The sequence below is a fragment of the Bufo gargarizans genome, chromosome 7 (assembly GCF_014858855.1).
Source record: "Bufo gargarizans isolate SCDJY-AF-19 chromosome 7, ASM1485885v1, whole genome shotgun sequence".
In the NCBI taxonomy this organism is placed as follows: Eukaryota; Metazoa; Chordata; class Amphibia; order Anura; family Bufonidae; genus Bufo; species Bufo gargarizans.
Window position 1 is genome coordinate 170,660,937 of NC_058086.1, and position 21,029 is coordinate 170,681,965.

Below are 21,029 nucleotides of genomic sequence, written 5' to 3' on the forward strand. Positions count from 1 at the left end.
CCCCTGACAACTCGGAAACAGAAAGGCGAATGAGGGACGATGTCAGAGGAGTCGTCTTCTGTAAGAAAATTGCTTTGCCAAGCAATTCAGCTTGAATGGGTTCGTGATCCGTCCGCACTTTTTTTGCGGTGCGGAGGCACGGACAGGATTCCGTAGTGCTTCTGTGGGCTTTGATGCCTCCGTTCCGCACCAGACCTTCCCGACTGCGGATCCTTTCAGGTGAACAGGTCCGTGATGCGGGGTGCCCACGGCCGATACCTGCATATTGCAGACCCGCTGTTTGCGTGTGCATGAGGCTAAGTGGGTGATGAAGCTTGATTACGGCTGATCCATGACAATTAAATTATGTGTCAAAAAATAAAAAATAAAATCATAGCTGATTTTTTTTTTTCAAAAACAGCACCACCCCGATCCACAGATCAACCCCATTTTCTACCATAGAGCTGCGCTGCAGTACCAGGCACAGCCTGAGGTCAGGCGTGGTGCTATTTCTAGAAGAAAGCTGTAGTTATGTTCACATCCTGGGTGATATTCATGTCCCTATAAACCCCCACAATCATCACAGGCCCTGCCCCCACTTCCTGCACTTCCCTCTACAAAGAGACTTGCAGGAGATTGTGTCAGAGTCACATGTGATCTGTCCCAGCCCGAGAAGGAAATTGCAGAGGATCATGGTAAAGAAGTTCTGCAGCAGCTGGATGTGTATTGTAAATAGTAACCTACACAGCCCACAATTCTAATATGATGGGGCCCTGTGCTCCCTCTTATTGCTCTACATACAATGTATCAGCACAACCTGCAACAATGTATCCATCTCCGGATGTAAGGCGCCGGTATACAGGTCATCTGACTGCTGTCACGTGACCTGATCATGGCGTCGGCCGCTGCGGTGCGGTTCCCCTGGCTCTGGGCTCTGTGCTTGGCGCTGCGGTACCTGAGCCCCGTGCAAGGAGACTGCGGCTGTAACTCTGCACAGAGAGAGGGCAGCGCCCACAGCCACCACCAGGGGGCGGCCTTCAAATACTCCCGAGAGGCAAATAGTCCGCCAACCGGGGAGCCCCGAGCGGAACAGCCTGACAATGTAAGGAGAGGGGGCAGGAGAGGGACCTGGGGACAGTGGAGGGGGATCCTGGGGCAGGAGAGGAACCTGGGGACAGTGGAGGGGGATCAGGGGACAGTGGAGGCTGGAGGGGGATCATGAGGACAGTGGAGGGGGACCTGGGGACAGTGGATGGGATCCTGGAGCAGGGGAGGGGGACCTGGGGACAGTGGAGGGGATCCTGGGGCAGGAGAGGGACCTGGGGACCGTGGAAGGGATCATGGGGACAGTGGAGGCTGGAGGGGGATCATGAGGACAGTGGAGGCTGGAGGGGGATCATGAGGACAGTGGAGGGGGACCTGGGGACAGTGGAGGGGATCCTGGAGCAGGGGAGGGGGACCTAGGGACAGTGGAGGGGATCCTGGAGCAGGGGAGGAGGACCTGGGGACAGTGGAGGGGATCCTGGAGCAGGACCTAGGGACAGTGGAGGGGATCCTAGAGCAGTGGAGGGAGACCTGGGGACAGTGGAGGGGATCCTGGAGCAGGGGAGGGGGACCTAGGGACAGTGGAGGGGATCCTGGAGCAGGACCTGGGGACAGTGGAGGGGATCCTGGAGCAGGACCTGGGGACAGTGGAGGGGATCCTAGAGCAGTGGAGGGGGACCTGGAGACAGTGGAGGGAGACCTGGGGACAGTGGAGGGGATCCTGGAGCAGGGGAGGGGGACCTGGGGACAGTGGAGGGGATCCTGGAGCAGGGGAGGGGGACCTGGGGACAGTGGAGGGGATCCTGGGGCAGGAGAGGGAGACCTGGGGACAGAGGATGGGATCCTGGGACAGGAGGGGGACCTGGGAAAGGGGAGGGGGCAGGAGAGGGACATGGGAACAGTGGAGGGCACAGGAGGGGGACCTGGAGGAAGGGGACAGGAGGGGACCAGAGGCAGGGGAAGGACCTTGGGAGGAGGACCTGGGGGAAGGGGACAGGAGGGGGACCTGGGGACAGTGGAGGGCACAGGAGGGGGACCTGGGGGAAGGGCACAGGAGGGGGACCTGGGCAGGGGAGAGGGCAGGCAGCACATGGCTGGTGATCACAGGGGTTCTCAGGACGGACACAGATTTGGCGAATGCGTCATCTGTATTGGGTACCTACACCTAATGTCTCTTTCCCTTTCTTCCCACAGATGGTCCTGCTGCCCTCAGGGGTATTTACTATGGGAACAGATGAGCCAGGAATCCCCCCGGATGGTGAGAGTCCTGCGCGGAGAGTCCACATTGACTCATTTTATATGGACAAATATGAAGTCAGCAATGCAGAATTTAGGAAGTTTGTAGCAGCGACCGGTTACGTGACCGAGGTGAGAACAGTGGGTCTGTATCTCCTGTGCCCCAGACAAACTGACTACATGTGAAACACTACTACACCCATTATCTTCAGGCTCCATCATATTACCATCATGCCCCCCAATCCTGTTTTATTAAAGGGCCAGTAACCTTGCAGTCCGTCTTCTCTACATTTGCAGTGCATTTAAGGTTTATTGCTCCCCCTTTCAGGCTGGGGAGAGGCGGGGGCGACAGGAAGAGCAGTAGAGGACACACACGGAAAACTGGATCAATCCAGAACACCAATCCCACCTTCATGTTTCCCCCCCGCTGCTGACTGACACGGCGTCACTTCTATATTTCCAGGCGGAGACGTTTGGTGACTCGTTTGTGTTTGAAGGTTTGATAAGTGAAGCGGTGAACAGCGGCATCGACAAGGCGGTGAGTGCGACACGAAACGTGGATTTAAAGGGTTTGTCCAGTTTGTATTAAGGCCCAATTACACCTGAAAATAATTGTGAAGGTTATCGCTGACGAGTGTTCATGGTAATGCTTGTTAGCAATGATCTGGCAGTGTAATTCTGCCGACGAACGAGCATCGGGTAATTGGAATTTTTTTAGCTGGTTTAAAAATCCACATTTGTCGGCAGCAGATCGTGTGATGTGATCAGCGCTCTGCTGCCGGCAGTGAGTCAGTAAGGGGACGAGCGATGGCATTAGTGATCACTGCTCCCTATACTGTGGAGGAGATCGCTGGTCTTCTCCACTGATGAGCAGACGGTTGTCAGAAAGGAACATTTCTGTATGGGGACGAGCGATGGCATTAGCGATCACTGCTCCCCCATACTGTGGAGGAGATCGCTGCATGTAATAGCAGCAATCTCCTCCGCTAGCGAACAGGCGATTGCCGGGAAGGAACACTTCATCTGCAGGTGTAATAGGGCCCTTACTCCGCTGCATCTAAAATAAAGAAACAACAGCTTTGCAAATAGTTTTTATTAAACATCTCCTCCCGTTTTGTATCTACAGCTCCTTGGCAGACTGATGTGTCTCCATGGTTACAGACCACAAACACACCCTGTGTAGTCTGATCCTGCTGTCACCTGTTACTCTCCTCTGTAGGTCATCAGGACTGCAGGCTCAGACTACACAGGGTTTGTTTGCGGTCTGTAACCATGGAGACACACAGGTCTGCAGAGGAGCTGATACAAAACGAGTGGAGCTTTTTAAAATACTTTTTTTATTTTAGATGCATCAAAGCAATCAAGAAAATGCTTGCAAAGGTCTACCTGCAATGAATACCAATGTTTCCAGAAATAGATTGCTGGGCTCTGTAGTACCTCAGCCGAGCTGTGGCCCCCCCCCCCCCCCCCCCCACTCTCTGTTGAAGACTTTCTTCCTCTGCTCTGATTGCGGCCGGCCGCCACGGTCGGGTTATTTGCTGCAGCACACCCCGGGGACCCCCAACATCTCTAAGCCAATTATCGTTTGTGCTAATTAGATAAAACTCAATTATAATCCTGCCATCCTACGGGGACGCGGAAACCTGCGCTCTGCCTACCAAGGTGAAAGTGGGGCAGCACTGAGGGGGTTAACGCCAGTCTTAGGAGCAGATTCGCCGTGTCACATGACCTGACTCGACAATAAGACGGCGAATTCTTCATGGAACAGACAGGGGCAGCCGCGGGCGTTAGCTGGGAATACAGAATGATTGTGACACGTGTCCCCTTCACGCCTGGCGCGAGCGCAGCGTGACAGATGTGCGCCGACGCCGCGTTGTGCTGATGTTAGTGTCCTCCTTTGCCCAGGTTGCAGCTGCTCCCTGGTGGCTCCCGGTGAAAGGAGCAGACTGGAGGCATCCGGAAGGACCAGACTCTGATATCCTGGAAAGGTATCTGAACACATAACCCATGCAAACAAACATACTCCAGTCACATCCAAAGCTGCCTTCCGAACTGTGCTGTTTGCTTATCTCCTCGGTTGCATCCCTTGTGGGTTATATGGCGTCTACAGCGCCTGGCATCATGGCAAAACTACATCATCCATAATGCACTGCAGGACAGGATTGAAATTCGCAAAACCTGTAAAATCTGCAAATTGTAATAGCAGCTTTTGATGTGACTGGAGCATAAGACATGATTTCCAGACAACCTTATTTTAATAAGCCTATGACAGCTTGGCAGGCTGGTGGAGGGCCTCCCCGTCTTTAGTTACAGCGAGCACCCACTGAGATCATGGTCCCTCACCTGATTTTGGGGTGAGGTGGGGTTCTACTCCTGTGACAATCACATGATTTACTTCATACATTGTATCCACCTTCACTTCATTGTTTGCTCCCTTGTCTGGCTAGAACCTCTAGCAATGCTCATCCTGATCTATCTGGTTCATAAACAGAATGCTAAAACTGCAGTAATGACTGACTTTTGCAGATTTGCCACAGGTACACAGTACAGTTCTTGAAACAGTTCAATTCTAGATGAGCGCTGCCGCTGGTAGACGCCATTTCTTTAAATATTGTAGACTGTAAAAATATCTCGCTGACAACCCTCACGACGTCTTAGTAAATGGACCCAGGGCTCCGTCCGTGCTGACGGTGCGGATCTGCAGGAAAATGATGCGCTGCTTCTGGGTCAATCCGCTCTCCTCACTTTTATCTTTCGGTAACATCAGACCGGATCATCCCGTTCTTCACGTGTCCTGGAACGACGCCTCCGCCTTCTGTAGCTGGACCGGGAAGCGCCTCCCAACCGAGGGCGAATGGGAATATGCATGTAGAGGTGGTTTGGAGAACAGGTACAGTATATACTAGTCATAATATTATACATAGGAGCAGTATTATAGTAGTTATATTCCTGTACATAGGAGCAGTATTATAGTAGTTATATTCCTGTACATAGGAGCAGTATTATAGTAGTTATATTCCTGTACATAGGAGCAGTATTATAGTAGTTATTTTCTTGTACATAGGAGCAGTATTATAGCAGTTATATTCTTGTACATAGGAGCAGTTTTATAGTAGTTATATTCTTGTACATAGGAGGCAGTATTATTGTAGTTATATTCTTGTACATAGGAGGCAGTATTATAGTAGTTATATTCTTGTACATAGGAGCAGTATTATAGTAGGTGTATCTTGTACATAGAAGCAGTATTATAGTAGTTATATTCTTGTATATAGGAGGCAGTATTATAGTAGTTATATTCTTGTACATAGGAGCAGTATTATAGTAGTTATATTCCTGAACATAGGAGGCAGTATTATAGTAGTTATATTCTTGTACATAGGAGGCAGTATTATAGTAGTTATATTCTTGTACATAGGAGCAGTATTATAATAGTTATATTCTTGTACATAGGAGCAGTATTATAGTAGTTATATTCTTGTACATAGGAGCAGTATTATAGTAGTTATATTCTTGTTCATAGGAGGCAGTATTATAGTAGTTATATTCCTGTACATAGGAGGCAGTATTATAGTAGTTATATTCTTGTTCATAGGAGCAGTATTGTAGTAGTTATATTCTTGTACATAGGAGCAGTATTATAGCAGTTATATTCTTGTACATAGGAGCAGTTTTATAGTAGTTATATTCTTGTACATAGGAGGCAGTATTATTGTAGTTATATTCTTGTACATAGGAGGCAGTATTATAGTAGTTATATTCTTGTACATAGGAGCAGTATTATAGTAGTTATATTCTTGTACATAGGAGCAGTATTATAGTAGTTATATTCTTGTTCATAGGAGCAGTATTATAGTAGTTATATTCTTGTACATAGGAGCAGTATTATAATAGTTATATTCTTGTACATAGGAGCAGTATTATAGTAGTTATATTCTTGTTCATAGGAGGCAGTATTATAGTAGTTATATTCCTGTACATAGGAGGCAGTATTATAGTAGTTATATTCTTGTTCATAGGAGGCAGTATTATAGTAGTTATATTCTTGTACATAGGAGCAGTATTATAGTAGTTATATTCTTGTACATAGGAGCAGTATTATAGTAGTTATATTCTTGTACATAGGAGCAGTATTATAATAGTTATATTCTTGTACATAGGAGCAGTATTATAATAGTTATATTCTTGTACATAGGAGCAGTATTATAGTAGTTATATTCTTGTTCATAGGAGGCAGTATTATAGTAGTTATATTCCTGTACATAGGAGGCAGTATTATAGTAGTTATATTCTTGTTCATAGGAGCAGTATTATAGTAGTTATATTCTTGTACATAGGAGCAGTATTATAGTAGTTATATTCTTGTACATAGGAGGCAGTATTATAGTAGTTATATTCTTGTACATAGGAGCAGTATTATAGTAGTTATATTCTTGTACATAGGAGCAGTATTATAGTAGTTATATTCTTGTACATAGGAGCAGTATTATAGTAGTTATATTCTTGTACATAGGAGCAGTATTATAGTAGTTATATTCTTGTACATAGGAGCAGTATTATAGTAGTTATATTCTTGTTCATAGGAGCAGTATATTAGTTATATTCTTGTACATAGGAGCAGTATTATAGGAGTTAGTATTATTTAACCATTAGTAGTAACAGTGCCCTCAGTTGATACCTCACCTGATGTGTTTCCTGCTGTTGCTCCTTCTGCTGGAGCTTGTGTCCTATCATTGGGTTAAATAACGGATTTCTTTTCTTGACAAGAAGATGTTCTGCTGCAGTTGCAGATCTGTGAACGCTGTTGTTCTATTAATATGATTACATTTCCCAAGTAATTCAGGAAGAGGCCGCTCGAGCATCGATCAGCCTAATAATCATTGTTGCTAATTCCATTTATATATTATATATTGGGGTCTGATTGATAGTATAGCGGATGTTCTTGGCTTGTCACAAGTAGGGATAGTTATTATTGGCATGTATTTGAGTCTTATATTATTTGATTTTGAGGTGGGCCCCTCCTCCTAGGTATACACCCCTACTCAGTAACCACAGTGGCTGTGTAATGTATGGCCATTATTTATTTACTGCTGTATTCAGTCTTCTTTTTTGTTACTTGGTCTGTTAAGGTTCTTACTCCTCCTCCGGTCTTTTTCTTTTTAAGATTATTCCCATGGGGAAACACGCTGGAGCCGAAGGGTCAACATTATGCCAATATCTGGCAAGGAGATTTCCCCAATACAAACACCGGAGAAGACGGATACCTGCAGACGGCACCGGTGAGTCCTAGTTCCAACAGAAACTGTAGTGGAGATCCGCAACTCCACATCATGTGAAACACAACTTTATTTAAAATTTGTATAAAAAGTTAAAATAAAACTTGAGCTAATACAACATATTACTGTACTGATCCTGAGTTACATCCTGTATTATACTCCAGAGCTGCACCCACTATTCTGCTGGTGCAGTCACTGTGTACATACATTACTTATCCTGTACTGATCCTGAGTTACATCCTGTATTATACTCCAGAGCTGCACTCACTATTCTGCTGGTGCAGTCACTGTGTACATACATTACTTATCCTGTACTGATCCTGAGTTACATCCTGTATTATACTCCAGAGCTGCACTCACTATTCTGCTGGTGCAGTCACTGTGTACATACATTACTTGTCCTGTACTGATCCTGAGTTACATCCTGTATTATACTCCAGAGCTGCACTCACTATTCTGCTGGTGCAGTCACTGTGTACATACATTACTTATCCTGTACTAATCCTGAGTTACATCCTGTATTATACTCCAGAGCTGCACTCACTATTCTGCTGGTGGAGTCACTGTGTACATACATTACTTATCCTGTACTGATCCTGAGTTACATCCTGTATTACACTCCAGAGCTGCACTCACTATTCTGCTGGTGCAGTCACTGTGTACATACATTACTTATCCTGTACTGATCCTGAGTTACATCCTGTATTATACTCCAGAGCTGCACTCACTATTCTGCTGGTGCAGTCACTGTGTACATACATTACTTATCCTGTACTGATCCTTAGTTACATCATGTATTATACTCCAGAGCTGCACTCACTATTCTGCTGGTGCAGTCACTGTGTACATCCATTACTTATCCTGTACTGATCCTGAGTTACATCCTGTATTATACTCCAGAGCTGCACTCACTATTCTGCTGGTGCAGTCACTGTGTACATTACATTACTTATCCTGTACTGATCCTGAGTTACATCCTGTATTATCCTCCAGAGCTGCACTCACTATTCTGCTGGTGCAGTCACTGTGTACATACATTACTTATCCTGTACTGATCCTGAGTTACATCCTGTATTATACTCCAGAGCTGCACTCACTATTCTGCTGGTGCAGTCACTGTGTACATACATTACTTATCCTGTACTGATCCTGAGTTACATCCTGTATTATACTCCAGAGCTGCACTCACTATTCTGCTGGTGCAGTCACTGTGTACATACATTACTTATCCTGTACTGATCCTGAGTTACATCCTGTATTATACTCCAGAGCAGGAGTGGGCGATATAAACAATATAAATTTGGGCAACATAGATTTTGTCTATATCGCCCTATCGCGATAGATGACCACAGAGCGGTAATGAATTGAAGAAGCTTCTCACTCCCCGCTCCGCGGACTCTCGACTCGGCACCGCGCTGCACTGGCCAGGGCGTTGCGTGCACACATCGTCAGTATGCTGGCTTGGAGGATGGCTATGACATGGAGCTGATGGCGCTGGCTGGGGGACATGGATGATTGCAAGTATACATACAGAAGAAAATAATATATTGCCATATATATCGTTATCGCACATAGTTCAAATAATATCGCGATATAGATTTTAGGCCATATCGCCCAGTCCTACTCCAGAGCAGCATTCACTATTCTGTTGATGGAGTCTGTCGTCCCTGATGTAAACACACCTGGGCTACTTTCACACTAGCGGCAGCCTTCTCCAGCGGGGGAACAGCCTGCTGGATCCGTGCTAGTGCACCGTGCCGCCGGAAGCTCGCTCCGGCCCTATTCACTATAATGGGCCGCCCGCAGCACGGCAAACATGCCGAGAGACGGCCAGAATAAAACTAAGACATGTTCCCCGCAGGAACAGTCTGTCGGAGAAGGCTGCCTCTAGTGTGAACGTAGCCTTACCAGAGTACAGATATCAAGCTAGATTTCAGCTCTGAAGCCTGCATTATTTCCAATTTCTACATAAGATTCATTCGTACGTCATTGTCTTACTTCCAGGTAACAGCCTTCCCACCTAATGGTTATGGCCTTTACAATATGGTGGGAAACGCCTGGGAATGGACATCGAACTGGTGGAGCACCCATCACACAGCCGACGAGGCGTACAACCCGGTGAGTGTCGCCTAGTCTTGGATTTCTGGAGTTCCTGCTGAGAGATTAAATATTAGAATATATGCCTCCGAGCCATGACTGGTTCTCACCTGCTGACTGGCTGTTATTTGCCCTAATCCATTAGACACAGCCATATTCAGGGACTCCAGCTCAGCTGCACTATCCACCATTGTTTCATCACAGATTGCTGCTGTTTTCATCCCCCATACTTTGCACTTCATCTCTACTCTATTGTTGCACAGTCTTTATCAGTGATACACTTCACATTAACTTCACTTTCTGTTGGCGTCTGAGGTAATTTGAAATCCACTTTGCGTCTCATCAGAGGCTCAGGCTGCCAGTTCCCCATGCTTTATACTGCAGTTCTGCTATATTCAACGACTTCAGCTTGGCTGCAGTGTGAGTTAGTCCACAATCCTCCTTGAAGGTGGGGTTGGAGTTCTATTCCGTTCCATGCACTGACTTTATGTTGCCTTTGTGGTTACACACAACAGATAATATGCAAGTTAGGCTAGATCCGTCATGGATCTGCAAAAACGCTTCCGTCATGAACGGATCCGGTTGTATTATGTCTTCTATAGCCATAACGGATCCGTCATGAACACCATTGAAAGTCAATGGAGGACGGATCCGTTTTCTGTTGTGTTAAAAACCACATCGCGGACAGATAAACGCTGCTTGCAGCATTATTCTGTCTGCGATGGGAAATCAGCCAAACGGAACGGAATGCATTTTGGAGCATTCTGTTTCATTCAGTTTTGTCCCCATTGACAACGAATGGGGAAAAAACTGAAGCCTTTTCTTCCACTATTGAGATTCTATGACAGATCTCAATAGCGGAATTGAAAACGCAGATGTGAAAGTAGCCTAATGCTGCAGTGCAAAGCATCGGGGGGAGGAAAGGGGAGGAGCTTGTAATGAGAGGAGGTGGATTTAAACAAAGGTATAACACAGGGATCAGCAGCTTGTGGCACTCCAGGTGTTCTGAAACTACAACTCCCAAGATGCTCCATTCACTTTTATAGGAGTTAAGAACAGCCGAGCATGTTTGCATGCTGGGAGTTGTAGTTTGACAGCAGCTGGAGTGCCAAAGGTTGCTGATCCCTGGTATAACATAATGATAATCCAAACCCGCCCCAGTGAAGCCAGTGCTCTGTCATTGTTGTCTCTCATCATAGTGGTGTCCTAATGGAATACAGCTGCAGTGTAAAGCATGGGGGAGGGACAAGGTATAACTATCTTTCTGGGAGATTTATTTTTTTTCTTATTTCAACAGAGACATTAATCATATTATTGTTTTCTTTTTATTTTACTTTGTGCAGAAAGGTCCGAGCTCAGGAAAGGACAAAGTGAAGAAAGGCGGGTCCTACATGTGCCACAAGGTGAGCCGATATCTAGTGCTGGTCCGTTCACTAACCTTCTAGATCGGGCGCCTTCAGCGTGGATTCACCATCGTCTTCTGAACAGATATTCTGCAAAGTACAATGTAGCCGTAGCCTTATGTAAACTGGTTGTATACAGGAGTGTACTGGTGCTGTATAGCGGTACAGACGTCTTGGTGCTGGTTCATGGAGTCCGATCCTGGAACATTGCGAGAAGCAACTGATAAACGTGACGTGTAGATCTGCTCAGCTTCAGGTCGCGGAATCTTGTGCTACATTCCATAGATGGAATCCTGGAAGTGGCGCTCCGTTGGCCTTTGCAGATTACGCAGCTGAGGGTTTGTTACAATCTCCTGATACACTGTAACAGACCCTCAGCTGTGAGACCTATTAAATCAGGACAAAATGTTTACACTCACTGACAGGAAGCAGAGATCTTGAAAATGCTGACAAATAATCCTATCTTTCTTTGCAGTCTTATTGCTACAGATATCGCTGCGCCGCTCGCAGTCAGAACACCCCTGATAGCTCCTCCTCCAACCTGGGATTCCGCTGCGCCGCAAGTGTCAGATAATGCACCCTAACGGTAGGGGGCTCTGTGTGGAGAGCCAGCCTGGGGCAAGCTGACGCCAACCAGTTGGCACCATGGACCAATGGGAAGCACAATTCACCTTCATGTTGCCATACAGAAAACGTGTCAATAAATTTATTTTGTGATTCCCTTCGTCTCTTCTGTGACTTTCCGCGGGAAGGGGGCGAACAGATGATAAGATTTCTGGGGTGGAAATGTTCCCGCCTCCTGGGCTATAATAAGCAGCATCGATGACGAGACGCAGCTGCAGGATCTGCCCATTGTATACGGGAACAAAGACGCGAGGAAGAGACGTTCACTGCGCGATAGGAGCCTATAGAGAGTGCGACGCCTGTGTGCTGGGGGGAGGGGTGCAAGGATTTATCCCCCCCCCCATTATTAAGATCCGTCGCAATCTGTGGAAACTACTAAAAAGAAACATCAAATATTTACTTTTTTAACAGCATTTGTTACAATTTCTGCTACAAACTTGTAACATTTTTATTTTATTTTTCATTTCAGTAAACCCTTTGTGGCCTTGATCACGTTCTCAGGAGCCTCTTGACTTGCTGAAGCCGATGCTTGTACATTGCCTGACTTCTCTGATCATCAGGGGCCCAACTGCTGGGGGCCCCACAGGGAACTAGATGGTGTGCATTGACATGAATGGGGGTTGGGCACCCGCCTGGCAGAGGAGATGACTATTGGTTGTCTTTTCATGGACAGTGCAATAAACCCCTGGATTGTTATATGATTGCATACAACAAATATTACCAATCTCTTGCAGATTTTTATTGTACAATCAAAAATCGAAATAAAGGGAGTGTCTGGATGTACGCCATCAGTTACCACCTGTTGCCCTTTGACACGGCGAGAAGAATCCTTCTGCTCATTGCGTTCAGACATCGGATTGTATCTGGAGTTGGCCACAAACACAGATATTTCAGATGCGTGGCTGGCAGACGTGGCTTAGGTCGGCCCAGTTGGCACCAGATGAGTCTGATCAGAGGCCGTTTCTGTCTCTGTTTTATAGAGCGTGGCATCAAAGGGCAGGTACCCAGAACAGGGGGCAGTGCCACACAGACACTTCTTGCGCTGGCGTCTGTCCCTTTCCTTGCCCGGGCTGTGCCCGCTTCTCATCTCGCTGTTGGGGGTAAAATTAAAAGCCATTCCCGAGTAATCGTAGCATAACTCCTCCCCGGCCTGTATATCTCGGGCAGCAAATAATGCCAACCTGGGCACCATGGAGTGGGTACGGACTGGCACCATCACTAGGTTAGGCTGGCATGAATGATTCAGAAACCTTCCTATATTGCCTATGTAGGTGGGGTCCACGAACGTCTCCAGGAGGTGCCCGCTGTGAAGGTGCTCCCGTACTGCGATGATGTAGTTATTGGCTTCGGGGTCCTGCGCCCGTATCCTGCGACTCGCTTCTTCCGGACCCAGGACCTCGCCCGCGTACTCGCAAACAAAGCGCCCACTGGGTATGTTCTCCTGGGTGAGAAGACCCCAACCCTTCCTGGGCACCTGACGCACCTGAAGCTGGAACTGCAGACCTTGCTGCGTTTCGCGGTTGTAGCAGGACTCGGCGCAGCGACACAAGACGTTACATTCCAGGATGGGCTTCTGGCCGCTGTGTAACCGGCGGTGGAGGTAATTCTCACCGTGCGGCAGGCAGGCACACGCCCCCGGCGAGCAGTGTGGCCCCTGGCACTCACAGCCGTGGACGGTGACTTCACTTGGGTCCAACTCTGCGCCTGGACCAGCAACGAGCTCAGCCGTGTACTGTGTGAAAAAGAAAGAAGCGAGATATGAGACGTCACCGATCGCCACCATTACCGCACACCCAGAGGTTGTCATGGCTCCGCCCCCTTTTATATGTCTCATGTTAATAAACAAATTATTAACTAGTTTAAGATCTCTGCTTGCTGCCAACGAATGAGAACATCCCAGTGGATGAAAACCCATCCTGGTCAAACACTTACCACAGTGGAGGGTTTGCTACAGTTGTATCCAGCCCTCTGTGAGGTAAAGCCTGAGCTGCAGACGGATACATTGTAGCAAACGATCAGATCTGGAGGGAGACTGTTGCTGATGTTGTATTAGCTCATAAGAGTCTGCGCTGTAAGACAATGGTTTAATTGTCTATCCGCCCACAGCCGTCACACTGTATGGAAGCGGGGTCTGCCCCCCCCCCCCGGCACCCCTCCCCCGTACCTGGAATAGGGCTGCCAGGACCTACGGAGGATTACATGTATCATCACTCCCATCAGACCTGGTAATTATCACTTCTCCGCAGACAGCGCCGCTGCGTTCAGTGGTCGTGAGTCACCCGGATGTATTACAGTTTAAGGCTAGTTTCACACTTGCGGCAGGACGGATTCGACAGGCTGTTCACCATGTCGGATCCGTCCTGCGGCTATTTCGCCGTGCCCGCGGACCGCCGCTCCGTCCCCATTGACTATAATGGGGACGGGGGCGGAGCTACGGCGGTGCACGGAGAAAGCCGCCGGACTAAAAAGCCTGACATGCAGTAATTTTAGTCCGGCGGCCTTTCTCCGTGCACCGCCGTGCTGCGCCGGAGCTCCGCCCCCGTCCCTATTCTAGTCAATGGGGACGGAGCGGCGGTCCGGCGGCACGGCGAAATAGCCGCAGGACAGATCCAACATGGTGAACAGCCTGTCGGATCCGTCCTGCCGCAAGTGTGAAAGTACCCTTAGGGGACTTTCACACTTACGTTCTTTGATTCGTGCAGGCAGATCCGTTGCCTGAACTGCCTGCCTGATCAGGCAAACTGTACGCAAACGGATGTCATTTTTTCTGACTGATCAGTCAGAAAAATGCATTGCAATACCGGATCAGTTTTTCCGGTGTCATCAGGCAAAACGGAGCCCCTGTGACTGAACTCTATGCCGGAAAAGAAAAACGCTAATGTGAAAGTAGCCTAACACCCAGCGCAGTGGGAGGAGCCACATAATGTGATGACTGCCGCTGCCACTCATGAGCCGTAGTCACACAATGCGATAATGGGGGGGGGGGGCAATCACTGAAGGAAATGATAGAAAGTGACAACGTTATGGGGAGAACCATGTAGGGGGCTCTATGGCTGGCACTGGTGCGGGGAGCTATGGGTGCACAGATGTGAGGGGGCTCTATAGCTGGTATAATTGGGGGGGGCTCTATAGCTGGTATTTGGGGGGGGCTCTATAGATGGTATTATTCTGGGGGACTCTGTAGCTGGTATTATTTGGGGGGGCTCTGTAGCTGGTATTATTGGGGGGGCTCTGTAGCTGGTATTATTGGGGGGGGGGGGGCTCTGTAGCTGGTATTATTGGGGGGGGGGCTCTGTAGCTGGTATTTGGGGGGGGCTCTGTAGCTGGTATTATTGGGGGGGCTCTGTAGCTAGTATTATTGGGGGGGCTCTGTAGCTGGTATTATTGAGGGGGGCTCTGTAGCTGGTATTATTGAGGGGGGCTCTATAGCTGGTATTATTGGGGGGCTCTATAGCTGGTATTATTGGGGGGGCTCTATAGCTGGTATCATTGGGGGGGCTTTATAGCTGGTATCATTGGGGGGGCTTTATAGCTGGTATCATTGGGGGGCTCTATAGCTGGTATTAGTAGGGGGGCTCTATAGCTGGTATTATTGGGGGGCTCTATAGTTGGTATTATTGGGGGGGGGTCTCTATAGCTGGTATTATTGGGGGTCTCTATAGCTAATATTATTCTGGGGGCCCTGTAGCTTGTATTTTGGGGGGGCTCTATAGTTGGTATTATTGAGGGGGGCTCTGTAGCTGGTATTATTGAGGGGGGCTCTATAGCTGGTATTATTGGGGGGCTCTATAGCTGGTATTATTGGGGGGGCTCTATAGCTGGTATCATTGGGGGGGCTTTATAGCTGGTATCATTGGGGGGGCTTTATAGCTGGTATCATTGGGGGGCTCTATAGCTGGTATTAGTAGGGGGCTCTATAGCTGGTATTATTGGGGGGCTCTATAGTTGGTATTATTGGGGGGGGGGTCTCTATAGCTGGTATTATTGGGGGTCTCTATAGCTAATATTATTCTGGGGGCCCTGTAGCTTGTATTTTGGGGGGGCTCTATAGTTGGTATTATTGGGGGGGCTCTATAGCTGGTATTATTAGGGGGGCTCTATAGCTGGTATTATTGGGGGGGCTCTATAGCTGGTATTATTGGGGGGGGCTCTATAGCTGGTATTATTAGGGGCTCTATAGCTGGTATTATTGGGGGGGCTCTATAGCTGGTATTATTGGGGGGCTCTATAGCTGGTATTATTCTGGGGGGCTCTGTAGCTGGTATTATTAGGGGGCTCTATAGCTGGTATTATTGGGGGGCTCTATAGCTGGTATTATTGGGGGCTCTATAGCTGGTATTCTTGGGGGGGCTCTATAGCTGGTATTATTGAGGGGGGCTCTATAGCTGGTATTATTGGGGGGTCTCTATAGCTGGTATTATTGGGGGGGCTCTATAGTTAATATTATTCTGGGGGCTCTGTAGCTTGTATTTTGGGGGGCTCTATAGTTGGTATTATTGGGGGGCTCTGTAGCTGGTATTATTCTGGGGGGCTTTGTAGCTGGTATTATTAGGGGGCTCTATAGCTGGTATTATTGGGGGGGCTCTATAGCTGGCATTTGGGGGGGGGGCTCTATAGCTGGTATTGGGGGGCTCTATAGCTGGTATTATTGAGGGGGGCTATATAGCTGGTATTATTGAGGGGGGCTCTATAGCTGGTATTATTGAGGGGGGCTCTATAGCTGATATTATTGAGGGGGGCTCTATAGCTGGTATTATTGGGGGGCTCTATAGCTGGTATTGGGGGCTCTATAGCTGGTATTATTGAGGGGGGCTCTATAGCTGGTATTATTCTGGGGGGCTCTGTAGCTGGTATTATTGGGGGGCTCTATAGCTGGTATTGGGGGGCTCTGTAGCTGGTATTATTGAGGGGGGCTCTATAGCTGGTATTATTGGGGGGCTCTGTAGCTGGTATTATTGGGGGGGGGCTCTGTAGCTGGTATTATTGGGGGGCTCTATAGCTGGTATTATAAAAAAAAAAAATTGGGGGGGGGGGCTCTATAGTTGGCACAATTGTATTATTTCTTTGTTTATTTCGGGCCCTGAGTGTAATAAGCGGCACCAGGAGTGTCGTAGTCGGAGGTGATGACGTCACTGGGCCCCAGCGCTGTGATTGGCTTTCAATGAAGCACTTGCAGGTGTGAGGACTACAGTTCCCAGCATCCTCCAGTCCCTCTCACCTGAAAGGCCTCCAGCCGCTCCCATGCCCCGCACACCGGCACCGGCAGGGCCTCCTCTCCCCCGCACACGTCCCGGGGCTCCATGGCGCCTCACACGGCCGGGACCGACCTCCGCCAGGCGGCTCCCTGCCGCTCTGAGCGGCTTCCGGCGGCCGTCTGCCGGTGTCTGGCGCCCTCTGCCGGGAGCAAAGGGAATTACACCTCTGTGATCTGCGGCTGTGGCCGGGGAAGGACTACAAGTCCCAGCATCTTATCTCGTGCCTACTTCCTAATGTTATTGGCGGGAAAAGTAACGAACAAAACAAAAACCGAAACATACAGGAAGGAGTGAAGGCTACATGCCGGGCAGAAGTTCCTCTATGTCAGTAAAATTCCTAGAATATCATGGTAGTTGGAAGAGAGTGACACATTGGAATTAGCAGGGCCCCAGCAGCACAGAGTGTTTCAGCAGAGGCTGATTTTATAACAAGTCTGCACCCGTTCCACAATTATCCGGAACGGGTGTGGACTCATTCATTCTCTATGAAGCAGGAATGTGTGCTGTCCGCATCCGCATCTCCGGAGTGCGGCCCCGATCTTCCGGTCCGCTGCTCCGGAAAAAATAGAACATGCCCTATTCTTGTCCGCAATAGCGGACAAGAATAGGCAGTTCTCTGGGGGTGCCGGCCGGGTGTATTGCTACGGACGTGCGAGTGGAGCCTTATCTTATGAGTGCAGGACAATAGCCCCGCAGGCGGCCCGATGCGCACAGCATCATTTCCGTATTTCGGACCGCATTTGTGGATCTGCAATACAAGGGCGCAGTTCCGTGGCTATTCCGCATCACAGGTGCAGACCCATTCATTACAATGAGTCAGCAAATCTGGAGATGCGGAACGGAACACGACGGATCACTACGGATCACTACGGAGTTCTTTCTGGGGTTCCGTTCCGTGCCTCCGCACTGCAAAAATATAGAACTTGCTCTATCTTTTTGCAGAACGGAAGGATTGTGGACTGCCCCACGGAAGGTGCCCGTGAATTGCAGACCGCAATTTGTGGTCCACAGCACGAACGAGCCCTAACCTATGATGCTGTGCGCACGATGTATGCCGCTCCGGGACATAGGACCTGCTCACGGACCGTATGTCTCGGAGGGCATAAGGTCGTGTGCATGAGCCCTTAAGCTCATGCACACGCCCATATGGCTTTTTCAGTGTTTTGCAGGCCGTTTTTAATGGATCCGTTTTTCCGTTTTTTGTTTCCGCAGTTTCCGGTTCAGTTCTGTTTTTCCCTTCCGTTTTTCCGTATGGCATGTACAGTATATACAGTAATTACATAGAAAAAATTGGGCTGGGCATAACATTTTCAATAGATGGTTCCGCAAAAACGGAACGGATACGGAAGACATACGGATGCATTTCCGTTTGTGTTCCGTTTATTTTGCAGACCCATTGACTTGAATGGAGCCACGGAACATGATTTGCGGGCAATAATAGGACATGTTCTATCTTTGAACAGAACGGAAATACGGAAATGGAATGCACAGGGAGACAGTTTTTTTTGCTGACCCATTGAAATAAATGGTTAATTACGCATACTGAACGCAAAAAACGGCTAGTATACTGAACGCAAAAAGCGTTAGTGCGCATGAAGCTGTGGGCCGCAATGCACGAACACCCACCGTGGGGCAGCCGCAGCGGATCACGGACCCATTCACTTTATTGGGTCCGCGATCCGGCCGTTCCGCAAAAATATAGGATGTATTCTATCTTTTTGCGGAATGGAAGTACGGAATGAAACTCCACGGAAGCACTTTGTAGTGCTTCTGTAGGGTTCCGTTCCGCACCATTCCGCATCTCCGGATTTGCGGACCCATTGAAGTAAATGGGTCTGCATCCGTGATGCGGAATGCTCACAGAACGGCGCCCGTGTATTGCAGATCCACAAATGCGGTCCGCAATACGGCACCGGGACCCCTACGGTCGTGTGCAGGAGGCCTTAGGGCCCCCACCTGCCTTGTGTAATCCTGGTGTCTTCTTATGTAGTAAAAGGGTCCCTTCAAGCACCGTGGCCCCAAACTGAAGGCCGCACCCCCTTTTGGCGGCGCCCCTGCATCCACTGATATATGTCATTCACGTTGTGAGGGGCTCGTCTGGTCTTCGCCACGTTCGCCAGGAGGAGCGGGCAGCAGATTCCCTGATTAATCTCCACTTTGTTTCGCTAATAAGCCGCTGCTCTCGGACTCACTTGGCGCTCTTATTCGGCGCTGTTCTGCCTTTTGATCCTTAATAATTAGGCGGTTACGTCTGAACCCAGGAGCTCGCCGCAGCGGCGTGGGATTTGACGTACGTGTGGCTGAAGCCATTTATTCTGCCTCCGATAAGTGGCAGGTAAATTACAGGGCAGAGGAGTCCATGCGGCGTCCTGCGGCTGAACGTGCGGTATAACAACTTCACTGTTTCTGGGGCTTCGTAGGTGACAGAGGAGAACAGTAGGGTGGAATCTCCTGTTTGGCGGCGGCGGCGGGGCCTACTTGTTTGTTTCAGTTGGGGCCCCGTGCTGGACAATGTCAACTGCAAGGCCAGGACCATGGTATGAAAGTGAGGCTGGACAGAGTGGCCCCTCTTAAGGTAAGGGCTCCCAGCCCCAATGTAGTAGCAGGGTCCAGCCACTAGATGGGGCTGCTGCTGCACCACCGATGGAGGTCTGCTCAGCTCAATGCCAGGAGCGAGCAGGACAGGTGTGATGAGCAGGTGAAGCGGCTAGTACAGGGATGGCCAAACTGCGGCTCTCCAGATGTTGCAAAACTACAACTCCCAGCATGCCCAGACTGCCTACAGCTATCAGCCTACAGCAGGGCATGGTGGGAATGGTAGTTTTACAACAGCTGGTTGGCCATGCCTGAGCTAGTAGGTCACCCACTCATGGAGCACAAGTATGACCACATATCAAGCATCGTATTTGTGAGCCACCTGATGATGTGCATTCACCCCCCTGGTTGGGGCGAGCGCTGAAGAAGCTCCGCTGTAGTAATTGCTGCAGCAGGTGGAAGCAGAACAGTGCATGCCGGAGAGTCGCCCCGAACACAGCAAAGGCGGCCAGGAGCGCGTGGGAGGACACTGGGGCAATATGCTTCATACGCCGATCTCAGACCCCCCCGTGTGCTAATTTATAACGAGGCGTCTGTAGCAGTCCGTGTGCCCAGCATAAACATTAGTACATTTGCTGGAGTCTTGGCCCCGGCACGGCCCCCGCCCAACTGGTAGACAGGGCGGAAAATAGGCCAGTTAAAAAAGGGAACTTGCGACTATTTGACGCCTAAAATAATCACAAGTCCCTTAGTCAATGCCCGACTGAGTCTCCATCCCTACAGGTGAACCACTGAAAATGGCTGCAGATGAGACCAGCTCCAGCAACGACGAGCATGGGAGGAGAGGAGGACTCCCTGCGCGCCAAAGTGCCCGGTGAGAGCTGGGTCCCTGGGAAGAAGAGGCGACGCGCTGGTCCACGTCTCAGACCCTGGAAACACTAAGCCGCTGGAGGAGTAATGCTTGATACCTGCAAGGAGAGAGTAGGCCGTGAGCTAGGACGCCCGAGGCCGAACATTGCCCCCGGATCAGGGAGGTCCTCCTGTATGGACTATATACAGTTAAAGGGATTATACGACCCCTGAAATGCCCCCCCCCCCATATTCCTGTGCCCTCACACAGATTGTACTTACCTTGCTCCCCGGCTCCTGTGTCCCTTCTGGTCCCCGCACGGCCGCCGCTGCTTCTCCCCTTGCGTTCAGCCAATAGCAGGTGGTGAAGGGGACGAGCCTCCCTAGTGTCACCCACGATGCGAGGCTCGTCTCCATTACCACCTGCCATTGGCTGCCCCCCCCCTCCGATCCCGATGCTGGATCTTTTCATCCGTGCACGGAGAGAAGCAATGTGGGAGTCGGGGAGCGAGGTAAGTACATTGTGTGTGAGTCGTCCGGGTGTATGGAGGGGGCATTTAAGGGGTCGGATAGCCCCTTTAAAGTACTGTGCCAATAAGGCCTCTTTCACACGACGTATGACTTTTTCAGTGTTTTGCGGTCCATTTTTCACGAATCCATTGCTCTATTTTTTGTTTCCGCGGTGTTTCCGTTTATGGCATATACAGTATACAGTATACAGTAATTACATA

At 49.1% G+C, this 21,029-nt stretch overlaps 2 protein-coding genes across 2 annotated transcripts; one reads left to right on the forward strand and one right to left on the reverse strand.

Moving 5' to 3' along the window:
• Positions 1–860: 860 nt before the first annotated feature.
• On the forward strand, positions 861–11,755 carry SUMF1 (sulfatase modifying factor 1). The gene is made up of 9 exons (XM_044301023.1): positions 861–1,081; positions 2,218–2,391; positions 2,723–2,797; positions 4,165–4,247; positions 5,027–5,149; positions 7,424–7,538; positions 9,540–9,653; positions 10,976–11,035; positions 11,511–11,755. The coding sequence occupies exons 1-9, from the start codon at positions 872–874 to the stop codon at positions 11,607–11,609; spliced, it is 1,053 nt and encodes a 350-aa protein (XP_044156958.1). The 5' UTR covers positions 861–871; the 3' UTR covers positions 11,610–11,755.
• A 618-nt stretch (positions 11,756–12,373) lies between these two features.
• LOC122943353 (histone-lysine N-methyltransferase SETMAR) lies at positions 12,374–17,021 on the reverse strand. The gene is made up of 2 exons (XM_044301024.1): positions 16,878–17,021; positions 12,374–13,391 (listed from the first exon to the last, which is right to left on the reverse strand). Exons 1-2 carry the CDS (start codon positions 16,959–16,961, stop codon positions 12,576–12,578), a joined length of 900 nt encoding a protein of 299 aa, XP_044156959.1. The 5' UTR covers positions 16,962–17,021; the 3' UTR covers positions 12,374–12,575.
• Between the last annotated feature and the right edge of the window lie 4,008 nt (positions 17,022–21,029).

Bases quoted from the DNA above. Each gene is read 5' to 3' on its own strand.
- SUMF1 (XM_044301023.1), top strand. From the start codon at position 872: ATGGCGTCGGCCGCTGCGGTGCGGTTCCCCTGGCTCTGGGCTCTGTGC. The intron at 2,392-2,722 runs GTGAGAACAGTG...CTATATTTCCAG, and splicing joins CGACCGGTTACGTGACCGAG to GCGGAGACGTTTGGTGACTC. The intron at 4,248-5,026 runs GTATCTGAACAC...CGGTAACATCAG, and splicing joins GACTCTGATATCCTGGAAAG to ACCGGATCATCCCGTTCTTC.
- LOC122943353 (XM_044301024.1), bottom strand. From the start codon at position 16,961: ATGGAGCCCCGGGACGTGTGCGGGGGAGAGGAGGCCCTGCCGGTGCCG. The intron at 13,392-16,877 runs GTGAGAGGGACT...TTTTTCACACAG, and splicing joins AGCGGCTGGAGGCCTTTCAG to TACACGGCTGAGCTCGTTGC.